This window comes from Euprymna scolopes, chromosome 26 (assembly GCF_053919585.1).
Source record: "Euprymna scolopes isolate OS-2025 chromosome 26, ASM5391958v1, whole genome shotgun sequence".
Classification (NCBI taxonomy): domain Eukaryota; kingdom Metazoa; phylum Mollusca; class Cephalopoda; order Sepiida; family Sepiolidae; genus Euprymna; species Euprymna scolopes.
The window spans coordinates 43,005,100-43,020,601 of record NC_136507.1 but is presented as its reverse complement, the minus strand read 5'-3'; the positions used below and the strand labels follow the sequence as shown (position 1 = coordinate 43,020,601).

At 30.5% G+C, this 15,502-nt stretch overlaps 1 protein-coding gene across 7 annotated transcripts in view; it reads right to left on the bottom strand.

Moving 5' to 3' along the window:
* LOC145247998 (acetyl-CoA carboxylase-like) overlaps positions 1–15,502 on the bottom strand; it is a 248,546-nt gene that overhangs the window by 3,897 nt on the left and 229,147 nt on the right. For all 7 annotated transcript variants that reach the window (XM_080109676.1, XM_080109675.1, XM_080109673.1 and 4 more), the window contains 6 exons: positions 12,901–12,997; positions 11,574–11,670; positions 9,406–9,541; positions 7,944–8,121; positions 7,353–7,620; positions 3,657–3,827 (listed from right to left, as the gene is read on the bottom strand). In XM_080109676.1, coding sequence (XP_079965802.1) covers positions 3,657–3,827; positions 7,353–7,620; positions 7,944–8,121; positions 9,406–9,541; positions 11,574–11,670; positions 12,901–12,997 — 947 coding nt within the window. The remainder of the gene's footprint in view (positions 1–3,656; positions 3,828–7,352; positions 7,621–7,943; positions 8,122–9,405; positions 9,542–11,573; positions 11,671–12,900; positions 12,998–15,502) is intronic.

The following is a 15,502-nucleotide window of genomic DNA, read 5'->3' as shown; positions in this document are numbered from 1 at the left end:
GAACTTTGAATTTCGTATTGGCTCGTGCATAGCTGCAAACGGCGAACATATCGAGCAATTGTAATCCTTGTAAAGAACTTTGAATTTGAATAAATGTTACTACTATAACTTTTTTAATTTTTTAACTTTTTTAATTAACATTGGTGCGTGACTTTGTGGCCACCCTGTAGTTTGTTCTTTGATGGTATTTATATTTTATGGTTAAGATTTGGTGGGTGTTAAAAGATAATATGTAAGAGTTTGTATCAACAGTGTCACAATATCTTTTAATTTGGATTCTTTTTACATCAATAACATTTTGGTTTCTCAAGATACTTTTGATTTCTTCCAAGGAGCACATGGATAATTCTGAACTCCTGATCACTCCTTTACATGCATTCAGCATTTTGTGTGTGTGTGTGGGGGGATAGATTTTTACTTTTTGGTTGTTAAAAAGTTTCCATTTGAAGATTTCTATTATGTTTTCGGCTTTCTACTTCCACTAGTAGTGTGTCATTATTTAGTTTCTTGACTATTTTAGGTTTGATGTTTGAAAATATTTTCTCTATTTTGAAGGGAGACACTTTTGTTATCAGTTCTCCTTCGGTTGGTTCTATAATTATAAAATAAGGAAGATTGTGATTTAGATTTCAGTTTTGGGATTCTGTTTCTGAATCTGAACTAGATTTATCTGAAACTTCAGTGGGTTTGTTTTAGGCTTTTTATTTGACATTTACATATTTTAGATTTTTCATTTCTTCTGCACCCCACCTGCCTCGGAGCCCTATATTGTAAGTGTTGGGGGGAGGGGATTCGCCCCAACACAACAAGGATACAGGAGAAGTTTACTCATCCTGCTGATGGATTCAAGCACCCATGTTTCTTAAATCTTTTCTAATGACCTCATTTCTAGAAAAAAAATGTTAGTTTTCCAGCTTTGTTTTATCCATTCTTCAGCAAGTTGATTGGCCCTTCAGCCATTATTTACTGAATCAGTTTATTGTCTAATGTGGGGAGTGTGAACATATTTTCTGGTTGTGTTTGTCTGATTTAGTGCTAGTCATGACCAACTGATTGATTGAATCAGGCCTATCCAACCACCTATCTTAGCCCAAGTAAGGTCCAAAGTGGTGCATGTTGCATCTCATGTCCTAATAGGAACTTGAACATGGTCTGTTCAACCAGATTCCCTCCTTAGGCATTACGGGTTGCCACCCATGGTCAACAGGTGACCCCATTGAGGGACTTTTGTCCTCTGCGCCGGGGGAGGGGGGGGTGATGTCTTCTAATACCCCACCAAAAGGGCGATATTATACTAACAATACTACTACTAATAAGAGAATATTTTGGAGTACATCAAAAGTGAAAAAAATTCCTTTCTTTGTTATTATTGTCAGTTATGTTCAAACTGCCCCTTCTTTTCTCATAAAAATGAAATTTGCATAAATTGTTCTTTCCTTTCTTTTTTTATTATTACTAAATATTACTAAATTTACTTAATTTATTACTAAATATTAAGATTAAGCCCCTACTTCTTTGCTCATAAGTAAATTTACATACATGATTATTAAAGTAGACAACTGATCATAAAAATACTTTGAATATTTGAAGATTTCAAGATAGTTCTACTAAAATAATCATATTTTAAAAGCCAAAACACTAAGTCCTCAAAATATCACTATTTTGTTCGCAACTGAATATCCTTTCACCTGCTTTAATAAATATTAATCTGTATGATATAATTGAAGAGTTTTTAGGAAAGTAATGGTAAAAATGTTAACGCTATGAAAAGGCCATTTTGCTTCAGATTTGTTTTCTTTTATCCCTGCGATACTAAAAAGCTCGGTACCACTCCTCTGAGGAATTTTGTCAAAAAATTTGGAAAACAATGAGAAAAAACATCAATCTCACTTATTGTTTGGGGTACAAAACAAACTGGTCCATTCGTTTTTTTGTTGTCTTAAAAATAAAACTACAACATGACATATCTCAAATATTTTTTTCTAAATACTTTTTGTACCCCAAATAATAAGTAAAAGAATGTTTATTTTTATGCATTAAAATGATAATTCTATGTTGATTTCTCTTTTGGTGCCAACAGTCTTTGATTAGGCTCCCCCTCAAAATTTTAACCCATTTTCAGAGAAAGTAAACAATTTAGAAATAGTAGCACTTATAGTTATAAGCTAACAGCCGCTGTCAGCTGGTAACTTTAAAACAACTATGTTTATTTTGAAAATAAAAAACTTTTGTTTAAAATTAATGTGGTTTGTGATTGTTTTATAAAATTCCCTTAATAAAATATTGGTTTTCAAATCTAATTTTCAAACTTTAATTGTAGCAATAAATGACTTTATAGCAGCCAATCAAAAAAAAAAAAAACTAAAGATTCTATTGTTTTAGGTGATCCTGTATGTTACCCTAAAAAAATTAGTGGAAAAAATAAACAAATACATTTAGAATTTAGAGCAGAAAGGGGATCACTTCGCACATAAGTTTAATGTATAATGAACCCCTATTTCCCCCGGACATTCTTGCTTTTTAGAGCAGTTAGTACTTCATTAGTATTTAGTATTATTTTGAAATATTCATAATTTGAAACGTTATATATATATATATATATATATATATACACACACACACACACTATGCATATAAAATTACGCTACCACTAAATCTAGGTCAGATTGACAAGCCCACCTCTGAAAAGTGCCTCTCTTGAACCTAACATACCATTAACCTTAAATCTGAGTGACAAGTCCCACCCTGAAAAAAATCTCCTTAAACCTTATCACTAACCTCTAAGTCGGAATGGCACTCACTTAATAAAAACTCTTCTATAACTTTATGACTAACCCTAAGTTCGAACGGTAAGCTTGCTCCCACCATACAAACCCTCTTTAAACCATACATAATTGTTTAAAAAAAAAAAAAATTTCACAGGATTTATTTTCCATAAAAATATATTAGTTAACTGCCCTAAAATGTTAGAATGGTCCTAAAATTGAAGATTATTTTACATTACATTTTTATATTAAATTTATATTTTTATTGTATATTTTTGCTAAGTTTTTCAGTGTGTTCATATGTAATTGCCTAAAAAAGAGAGAATTACACATTTTAGAGAGGTAGAGGAGAGCAATTTAACAGGTGTTAATCTACAGTAATACCAAAGAAATCTTGCAATATATTCATTTTTAACAGTCTTAGTATTAGATTTCAGTTTCTAGTACATAAAATGCATTACAATTCAACTTTTGAGTTTTATAGTATTGCAACATAGTTAAGTACATTTATTGCAGATCAGGTGAAAACCATTAAGTACATTTATATGGCAAATATGATTGCTTAATCTTGTGCTTTAACAAAGAGCATTTGTATAGAAAAAGTAGTGTAAAAAAAATGTGATGAAACACATATGGTTTTAAAGAGGGAAAAAATATCCAAACATGCAAGCACAAAAATAGTCATAACCTCCCTGATTTTAATCAGATTTTTAAGTTTTAAAATATTCTTTCTTAGATCATCAAGCTCTTTCTATGTATGACATTGAGATTTTAAGTAATTTCAATTTTTTTCATGTGTATTGCTAATTAAAACAAGCTGTGCCCACATACATTCACTTATATAGATATAAGAAGAAAAAAAACTCTGATCCATTATAAAATAAAACTCACATTAACTGTTGATTGGTCTTCAACAAACCATCGCCTCAGCATCGAATTCAATTGGCCGTCATGAAGATCTTTAGTAAACGGTAGCATTTTTGTCTTCAATTGACTTTCCAAGAGTCTCCGTCGCAGGCGCCAATAGAAATATTCACGACTTGTCTTCCACTGTACAATATCCTGAAAAATTTCAAATAAATTCTCTTAAATCTGATGTGATAAACACTAATAATATCCAGTTTTTAAAACAAAAGATAGGAATATTTTGTGATATTTCCAAATATTTCAATATCAGCACTAACATGAAAACTGATCCCATTTTAAATTTGTTATGATTAACTTTTATATAGTAACTAGTTTCATGTCACTTCAGAAAATTTGCTACTTCAAATCACAATGTTAAATAATAAAAGAAAAAATCTTTCACATTTATTAATTTTGGTAATTTTGACATTTACAAAAACATTAGAAACAATTTACATAGATTAACCAGCACTGATCTGCTCAGATTGTTCCTAATGTTTATAGAATTTTATATATATATATATATATATATATATCTCAGTAATGCATTGAGTGACAACAATTACCATTATTCTACTTATATTTCCTTTAAAACTGTGAACTTCAACATAGCTTTTAAAACATTCTTTTTCTTTGCATAATGTATGTATGTGTAGGGATGGGGATCATTTTTTTTTTTTGTTTTATTTACATACTAGCAGGACTCGTTAACTGGTGTTGCCTGATGGTAGAATTTACCCACCATAGTCAGGCTCGAACGTGTAACGCTAAGAAGAAAAGGAGATTAAGAAAAAGGAAACACTTTAGTCGCTTAGCCCACAGTGAATTTATGATGTTACTGGCTTTCAAAATAATGCCTTTAAAACGTATCGGGAGGCATGAATAACTTTGCAAACCAAATAAAATGAGTACAAAAGTTTAACACAGCTACAATGATGATGATGCTTCTCTGTCTCTCCCCCTTCTCTCTCTCTATCTCAGTGTATATTTGCTTCCATAGACTCTTGCTCGCTCTCTGTAAAACCTCCCAGTTCATCCTGGCATGCTTGTTTGTTTATGCAGAAAAAAGTGTAATAAACATTAATATAGCAAACAAAATATTATATTTAGGAGAAAAAGGAAAAAAAAAAACAATTTGTTTGTTTTAGATTAAAATGATTGCAGAGTGTAGAGATAGCAGTCATGTTTGTTAAGGTCTAGCATGTTCATTTATTTAAGATATGTATTCCCAAATAAGTGATTTGTCAATTTTCAGCCAATGAAAATTGCCAGAATTGTATAAGGGAAATTTATTTTTGTAATGGGAAAAGGAAAGGTAATGGTTTGTGTATGAGTTTATGAGCCAGTTACAAAGGTAAAAAGGGCAGCAGTATATGTATAATGTGTATATTCGTTCCTGGTGTTGGCTGGTGGCAGTAGGACGACTTTAGATTTAAAGGGAAAAGTAGTAACTACTTCCTTTAAAGATGGGGAGATTGTGATGATGTTCCTAGGATTCAATGTAGAATTTTATTATAACAACTAAATATGTCTAAAATGTTCTAAAGTTACATAAGAAATTAGCTAATAGTGTAGACATAATACATTTGTATTGTGCATCTGTTGTTGCAAACCTACTGTAATTTGGTCCAGAGGGGAATTTCTGCAATCAAAATATATATGGAGATTATAAATGGCTAGAAACACATTTAAACACAAATGCAAAACATTTGAGCACACAAAACAATCATTGAATTTAAAAATTTATAAAGAATATATAGCTTTCTAATGCAATATTAGTTTAATTTAGTAATCCAGTTTTTATCAAATCACTTTAATTATTAATATCAACAAAACTATTGCATATATAGCATAAATACCACAACAGAATTACAAATGAATAACAAACATTAATTTATCCTGATTTTTTTATTTTTAAATTGTTATGGCATAAAGGCAATTCAAATAGCTACCTTGGGGCCTTTTGTCTGTACTATATATATATATATATATATATATATATATATATATATATATATATGCAGTATTTCAAAATATGTTATTGATTTAAATAACAGCTATTTTGATGGTAATATAGAAGCCATGAATGCAAAATAAAACTTCCATATTTATTCATTCACATTATAAAAGATTTATATAATAGTCTTATTTGAATAAATATTTTAAAAGTCTATTTTTATAATTAAATGCCCATCGTTATTCATTTGTATTTTATTGGATTATTAGCAGGCAGCTGTGCTATCTTTCAAAATAAATTAGGACCTGTGTGTATTCCAACTCTCAGTCCTGACCCTCAATTTTTCAACTGTATTTCATTTATTTTCTATAGCTTTCAATTTTCTGATTAAAAAACAAAATAAGGAATAAAATTTTTGTTTATGAATGTTCAACCTAAACAGACAACCACAAAGCTATTGTAAAACCCCTGTCATCATTAGATTCACTGTAAAATTTTACTTTAGAAAAGTTGTTTGATTTTTGTATAAAGTTTTGTTTTCAGTTATTTCGTCCAGACAGACGCTATAACATCTATCTTCGAATTTAATATATAAAATTATGTTAGCAGGATTTTAAAAGTTTAATTTAAGTAGCATTTAAGCTCTCAAATCAAACACTGATTCTGACTAGCTCATTATCATTTGTTATTGTTGTACCACGTTATCTGCAATAGACTAATGCACTTCACTATTGCTTTTTTAAATACTTAATATAGTCGAGCAGTTGACATTCTTAAATAATCACCTTAAAAGAAAAATCAAGTAAAGGAATAAATTTTATTCCTTCAGTGAGAGCATTCTTTACAGGCTTTGATTTTTTGGTTCCAGGTTTACATACAATTATGTTTTCTCATTCTTTACTTATTCATTTGTAATTTCAATTTTGGATTATTAACCTATTCTTTTTTTGTTTGTTTTTATTTACATCTTACTTTGTTCAGATTCACTTTTAGCTTAGACTCGGAAGCTAAAAAAAAAAAAAAAAAAAAAAAAAACTGATTAACAAAGTTGAATGTAATGGACCCCGGGGTAATACTGGGTCAGTACAGCTAATATATTATAAATTTAGCAATAAATTTCAGTTAAATAATTTGGTTGGATTTGCTTTACAGCATTTCAGCCTTTTCATTCACTTAATGCTAAAATTAAATTATACATTTGTAACAATTTACTGATACAAGTTTGTGGAAGTGTACCTTGATTGCAATATTCAGATCTTAATTCACTATTTTTAGGAAGGACATTATTTTAATTTTAAAATTCATTCATGTTGATTGTACTCTAAAAATCTAACTCTTATGCAAGTCAGATTACATGCAGTTAGATTACATTTTATCATATATAGTGTGCATGACATTGTTTCGCACAGTAATAAATTATGTGTGTGAATGTAAAATTAATTCATTCAGCATTGCTCAAATAGAAATGTGACCTTCAGAAACTTTATGCTACCTTCTTAAAAAAATTGGGAAAAAAAAACTTGATGTAATATCATGCTATTTGAACTCAAAACAGATTGTCAACAAAAAAGTTGACTACTACAAATAATTCAATGTTAATGAAATTCTGAATATTTATGTTTACCAATGAAACATTACGATTTGCATAGAAAAAAAACTTTATGTAGTACACAAATTCTTTAGGTAGATGATAAGGGGAGGGATACAAAATCAATTACACTTACTGTAATGACTTCTTTTTCTGCCATCCGTCCAGCAGTGTCATGTAAATCAGCAAATTCAACTGCCACTTGGTGGTAAATTGGATGCAAGTCATTCTCTCGGCTGCTCAGTTTCACATTAAGGCCATTACGTTCTTCTTTGCTCAATTCTGGACAATTTAATCTTTCCACAAGCTTCCCACATTCTGGATCAATTCGATGAATTGCTTTGTCTAAATCTTTCCTCCGGAATTTTATCTCTACTGTGCCTTCTGGTTCAAGAACACCACCCCTACAAAACAAATTTTAAAAGAAATATTTACATAACATTGAAAAATTCATCTTTAAAACGTTTTGAGATGAGTCCTCACTAATATGCTGGTTATATTGTTGGTTTCTGTCTTTCAACATAAGATCAGTTTGACTAGTAACCCAGCCTTACTTCCATCATAAATGAGCATCTCGTATCAGAAATAACATATATATATATATATATATATATATTCATTCAGACAAGCGAGTGGACAAAGAAATTGTTTTGTTTTTGTATTTTCAAAGCAATCAATTATATAGAAGAAATAGAGCAAAAATGTCTACTTTACATGTGATTCTCACCTGGAAAGTTCATCGGCAAACATTTCAATCTGGGTTGGATTAATAGTTGGATCAAGAACAACCCAGGCACCTCCACGGAGCTCTGCATAAGGGGGAATGTAGATAATCACCGGCTTCTTGTACACCCGAAGAGCATCAACAATGTAGGAACCAAACTTTAACACTTGGTCATACATATCTAACAGATTAAAAGAAAAATGCATGCTATACATGTGGAGTAATTATGGAATGTAATTAAATTTTACATTTAAAGATGGAATATAAAAAGGTTAAAAGCAAAATAAAAAGGATTAAAGGTGAAACTTAAATTAGAAAAATAAAAATGAAAATATAAAAATATTAAGTTTGGGAAACTATTTACATTCAATAATTTTATAAGTAGAGATTAAAATATTAACATTAGTTATAATTTTAAAACAATTTAGTTCAATTAATAAGCTAATGACCAAAACAAGACTATTATGAATAAATTTAACTTAACAGAAAACATTGTTTAAAAAAAACAAATGATTAGTGTTAGATGGAATACATTCATCTATGAAATAATACTTTTACATTAAAAGGGAAATAATTATTTGTCTTGTTATCTCCCTTAATGAAAACAGCAATTTGCCTATACATTCACTAGATGAGAATGGAAAATATTCAATGGATGTTTCACTCAGAGACAAACAAATACATCCTCATTTTAGAGTAATTCTTTTTGTAATCTTATCAGAAAAAGAAATTGACAGCATGCTCATGAGATTTTACATTCGTTTTGCTGCCAACCACTCAACCCCATCCTCTCCTGTCTCTTTATAACATCTTTTTAGAGTAAATAATTCATATTCAATGCATATCAAACTAACACTTTTTCAGTTATTTATGCAATAAATAATTATTGTTTATCTACAGAAACAGTGTCATCCAATTTATTTCTTCATATTTGTCTCTTACCTCTCATAAAAGACCACTTCATTTCAGTTAGAAAAGAAATAAAAATGAAAATAAAAAAAAACATCAGGCAAAAACAGATGGTTTGATACAAAATCTTATTTTTGTGAAAGTTTGGTCAACTAATTAAGAATTTCACAAATTTTAATGGTGAAACAATAAAAGCTTTACAATATTATTATCAGCAGAATAACAGACAGTAAAATGAGACCAAATAGATTAAATAAGAATTTGGGACTAATATCTTCAGAAGGTTGATTGAATACAGAATTCAAGGGTTATACTGTGGTGATGAACTTAAATGAGAAAAACACATTCGTTATAAATAAGGTGCTACAGAAATAAATTTTAGAATAACAAACAATTTGCTTTTGTCGGTTTAACATAAACAAAAACTGGGATCATAAGAGAATAATGTTTGAATGCAAATACAAAAAATAGGAAAGGAATGGGATAGCGTTGCTCTTACTTACATAGTAATGTTAGAGCTTGGTAGAAAAACAATATTAAAAAAGTTAAATATTACCTTTCATGCCACCAGAAAATCCTCTCCAATTAGCAAAAATTATCAATGGTAATTCTTCTTGGTTAAAATCTTTTATGGTCTGAGCTGTTTTATAGGCGGAATCAGGAAACCACACTTGACCAGCTTGTTGGATATTCTAGAAAGCAAAAGAAAATAGAAAAATAGTTTAAACTCTTACAAAACAGAATTCTTTTCAATACTAACATGTGTTCAAAGTTAAAACAGATACTCAGTTGTAAACACCTGTTTAAAATACATTAAACTTGTTAATTCCTATTTACTCTGTGAAATTAAACAATTTTCTATTGTATGTTGTTTGAAATAAACATGACCAATTGAGAACTCAGACGTGGAAAAAGTATATTTGAATGGTGAAACTATTGAGGCTGTTCAGAAGTTTTGTTACCATGATGATATCATTGGGGCAGAGGGAGAAACAGGAGCTAGTATAATTATAAGAATTAGAAGTGGATGGAATAAGTTCACAGAACTTCTGCCTTTACTAAACAGCAGAGCATTACCACTGTTGACTAAAAGAAGAGTCTATCAGGTATGTTTACGAAGTGTGATGATGTATGAAGTGAAATTCTGGTGTTTATTATTGTTTTTAATAAGGATTACGTTTTAGCATTAGATAATCTAAAGTGTTATATATATATATATATATATATATATATATATATATATATAAAATAAGAATTACAGATAAGTTTACTAAAATGATCCAAGATGGAAAAACTAAAGTAAATTATAAATATTAAAGAATTAATATTTATAAAATAATCTCAACCAGATGTAAAAGTTTGATAAAACCAAATATATATATATATATATATATATATATATATATATATATATATACGGGTGTATAACAAACAAACCAAACTCCTAGGTTGCACCAGCAATCATCAAATAGTACCAGTTCCTTGACTACTTCCCACCATTTTGCTCTATCTTCTATCAAACCATGATGGTTTTTGTAGGTGCACTGTTTCCTAACAATTTTATTCTTAGAACTCCAACAATGACCAACAAATCTGGTTCTTCTGAGATATGATAGAACACAAAAATTAATTGCCAAAGTACGATATCTAATTTTTTTTTTCTAAATTAATAATGTCCATGCAGAAAAAGTTAGTGAGCATTGCCACCAAAAACTAGATTTCTAACTTGCATCAGTTTTTGAGAAATTAGTTTTAAAACTAATCTTATAAGCATTGGAAAAGCAATGATAATTTCGTTTTTGTTTTCATTTCTATATTTAGTCGACAATTTTTAGTTACATATCCAGAGTTAGTGCTACAATTGACACCAACCAATTCCCAAAAGCTCAGCCTTTGCAGATATAAAGATATGTTTATACAAGAATTGTTACAAGTTAGAAATCTATTTTTTGTTTTCCCTAAATCACTATTGACCAATATCAGACTTTCTCAACATAAACAATTTTATACTCACCGAAGTTGAAAATCTACTCTAACTGAAATCACATTGTTTTGGGAACATCGGAAGGATGGGGGCCAACACAGATAAAAGGTTTGTACAGATGATTTACTTGAAGAAATCACCAGTGATAAGTAATAAAGAAATAAATTTGGCATAAAAATCAAAATATTTGAAAAAAAAAATTATTTAGCGGTGCATTTTCAGAAATCATCCTTTTCCAATTTCAAAAAGAATGAATTTTCACCAATTAGCTAAGCAGTCACATCCTTTCCATCCAAAGAAACATACTTGAAATAAAGATACCCTAATTTATAGCTGTAGCTTTAAGCTACAGTTACCTCCTTTTAAACAAACTGTTCCTGCTGTTGCATGACAAGTAACTTCAGTTTTAAAAAGGTGATCCTTTTTAAATCTTACGATCATGCATGCATATACTAGTAGTAAGACCTAATGAAGGCATCACAGTAGGTCCAAAACTAAATTATTGAATTGCAGAAAAAATACTATGTTTGTGTATCTATCTTAATTTGTCTTCTTTCATTATGTTTGTGCAATTTAACTTTCCTTACATAAGTTATATCTATTTTTATTTATCTACAGTCTTACAGGTATTGAAAGAACCAAGGATACGAAATGGATGTTTGTTGACAAAAGGAATTCAGTAAACTAGTATTAAGTAAATTTGGTTTATGATTATTTGTTCTAATGAGAATATATCTTACTTTAGATTCAGAATCCAGATTTGCAGGATCAGCAGGAATGGTTACTTCCACAGTTCGAGTTTCCACACAAACTACACCAACTGGAATACCACCTAACCTGAAAATATGAAAGAAAAGCTTTCAACATTAATAAAGCATACGTTTAAATTTTGCATCATTTATACGCACTATTGTCACCATGGTTATGTTAGTAATATTTTAGTTGTCATCTTTAGATAACTTTCTGAGAATTTGGAACTGAACTCTAAAATAAAAGATCCATATTATTATTAATGTTTCTCAAACAGTTCATCACATGTTAGAATTCTTTGGAATGCTTATGTTAAACTCTGAAATCTGTACACAATTAAAAATGAAACTAATCTACAGGAGTAACTTGTTCTCATTTTGTCAGCCATGACCATGTAGAATTCATAAGTAATTCATAATTTCTTAATATCTCCCATACTTGAACCTTCAACCTCTAGAAATTGTCACTTAGAATTGATTATTACTTTGCACTTATATCCATTACACTACAGATCCTTGTAGACAACTCTAGTACAAATTTTATGAGGTTTAAACCTATTATTGATTTTAGATGTGCAATTTTATTACTTATTACACATTTGCAACTGATAAAGAATAATAAGGGTAAAAAGCAAAATATGTTGAAAAAAAAAACAAAAAAAAAACAAGGAATTGTAGTCAAGTAACAGAAAAATGGAGGTGATTGATCAAAAAACTAATTAAATGGATTAAAATAATGAAAAAAATCCAAGGAAACTTAGATGAAACATATCTGCAAAGGTCTTTAACAATGGAATTTGAATGACAGAATCAATTCTAAAGATCATCAAGCTTGGAGACTAGGATTACAGGCTGCCAAAAGGAACTAAAATGAAACCCAATATAAATAAATTATGTTTAGTTTTGATTTTCATGATTTAAAAATATTTAAATAAATGTTGTAACAGTATAGTTTAGTACAAGAAAGCATGAATTATCAGCAACAGATTTTATTTACATACAATGTTAAGATACTTGCTAGGAAAAAGCTCTACGAACTGATCCCTTCTCATAGAGAGCTCATGTCCAATCAGTAACTGAAGACTACAATGCTATGAACGTCATGGTGGCATTCAATAATGGTCACATTTAGCTTAACCTTGCGAGAGGAAAGAAAATGGAAAGCATGTCTGTGCATACTCTTACACAGATGTGACAAGTCAGAGTAAAAGTTTATATGGGTAAGAGTGAGTTAGTGCTGTTCCACATTCCAATACAGGAATTCTACATTTATAAATTTTACAACAAAACAAAAACTAAATTAATGCATTCTACTCACCTAGCACGTCCACAAACTACGGTCTGAGCCCAAGGACGTAGGATTTCCATGAACGAATCTTTGTCAAAGAAACCATTAATCCAAGAACCTTTCTTTGCTGGAAACAAAAGGAAGGTTGTTTTTTTTTTTAATTTGACTTAAAAAAAAACAAAAAAAAAAACAGAAAATACAAATCTTTATGATATATGTACTAGTGTTGGGACGATTAATCAGAATTGAAAAAAAAATTGCAACTCTTTGGAGTATCGGAATTAGTATTGGAAAAATTTCTGCATATTTTCCAATGCCAAAAACAATTCCTTTAATTATCTTTTTTTATGTGATTTTGTTTAAACAAAATATTCCACTATTAGTATTAATAATAAAATAATATATGATTTTTAAACAACCAGTAAAGCTTTAATCTACAGATCACCCATCAAGTTAGTTTTTTTTACACTGGAGAAAAATATATACACATTTAACGTGTCTTTACAATAATGAAAAAAATAAAAACTTTATAGTTAAATATTCATGAAGAATTGGAATTGGTAATTATATCAGAATCATGTTTTTAGTACGGAATCGAGAAAAATATTGGAATCATCCCATCACTAGTATGTACCCATCACAGAATGAAAATGTTATATTCCAAAAATAATGTAATCACATAGTTAAAGAAAAAAAAACCCTAAGAAAATCAAATTTTATGACGTGGGAGCCAGGACATGCCATGTTGTTTTAGAAGGAGTTAAAATTCAAGGGTGACAATTCAATTCGACTAAGATTTTGTTTGCATTCAAAATAATTAAAACTTTGTACATATATTTTGCTTTTCTTTGTTAAAAAACTTTTTTTGTTTAATTAAGTTGGATGCAAAATAAGAATCTAAAAGAAATACAAAACTTATGGAATAAAATTATCTTCTGTCAGCACATAATAATTTGGTTATCTTCAACTTTCTTCACCCTGTATTAACAAAGGCTTTTTGTATGAAACTGTCAGCTGCAAAATGAACAGTTTTTGTTTGTTTGTTTCATCAAATTGTATTTTTTAAAACGAGGAAATGAACAAAAAAATTGATAGCCTAAAAGCCTTTGTCAACACGGTGTAAAGAAAGTTGAAGATAACCAATAATTCACTGTTGAGTCGGAACGATTTAAAACTGCCACTGAATAATACAATGACTATAAAGGTTTTCTGATTAAATTATTGGTTCTAATAATCTTTTTCATTAGATTTAAAAAAAATTTTTTTTTTTTTTTACATAGAGGTTACCACTTATCAAGGCCCAGAGGCCACTCAGGGATAAGGGTTATTGCGTGTACAGTAATCAATGAGATAGTATTGTAGTAATCATTAGTATTGGAGATTTGATAGAGTGTCTTCCTTAAGAGGGCGGTTTGTCAGGAATTTGTTTATGTTGGACTTGAAGACATCCAAGTTGTAGTCAGGTGGGAAACAGGCAAACAAGAGAGTTCCATAGTTGTGCACTTCTGAGAAAGAAGCTCTGCTCATGGAATCTACGTTTGGATTTAGGCACAGATAAAGAATGGGGAAAATTATTGACAGTAGTTTCAGCCAGACGGGTGTTTCTCGTGAAAGATTGGCGAGGGGGGGGGGACGAGAGATTGGAGCTCAGACGAGCACTTGCCATGAAAATTACAATAAACAAAGACAGGCTCGCAATGTCTCTTCTGTGGGAGACAGGCTGCAGGGAAGAGAAAACAGCATCCCCCACTATGCTACAAAGTCTATTTTGTACTCTGTCAAGGCAGTATAGGCTGTTTTCAGCAAGTCCTGCCCAGATGTGACAGCAGTACTCCATCCTTGGACGTACTTGGCTTTTATACAGATAGAGAATTGCATCAGTAGTGAGATATCTTCTGGAGCGGTAGAAGGATCCCACCATTTTCCCAGCATCCTTGGCAACAGACCTGATGTACGTGTTCCATTTCAGATCAGGAGTAAAGGTCAAACCCAAAAGCTTGTCAAAAAATGGAGCCTCCCCAAGACGAGAGCCATCCATTTCAATTGATGCCAGATGGGGATCAGAGCGTTGATGATGTAAAGATAGAAGCTTGGTTTTGGATGCATTAAAAGTAACCAGCCACCTCTTTCCCCACTGTACCACGCGCTCAAAAGCAGAAGAGAGAGAATTAGAGAACTTTGTCATTTACGGCCTTTGATGTGTTGCCATAGATGGTCGTGTCATCAGCATAGATGTCAACGAATGATTTAAGTATGTGTTTTGGGAGATCATTGATGTAGATCAGGAAGAGAGTTGGGCCCAGGATGGACCCCTGAGGGACACCAGCATTAATACTGTGGGCCTCTGATTTCTGCCCATCAACCACTACTCTTATGACCCTATCGGAGAGAAATGATTTAATGATTGAGAAAACATTACCAGTGATACCGTAGCTGGAAATCTTATGAAGTAGGCCCTTATGTCATACCTTATCGAAGGCCTTCGATATGTCAAGAGCAATTGCCCTGGAAAGGAAGCCTTTGTCAAGAGATTCACTAATCCTATGAGATACACAGGTTCAACTTAATACACAAAATATAACATCGCATTTTGGTTTTGCTGCAAATGTGAAAAAGTAACATAGTAAGAATA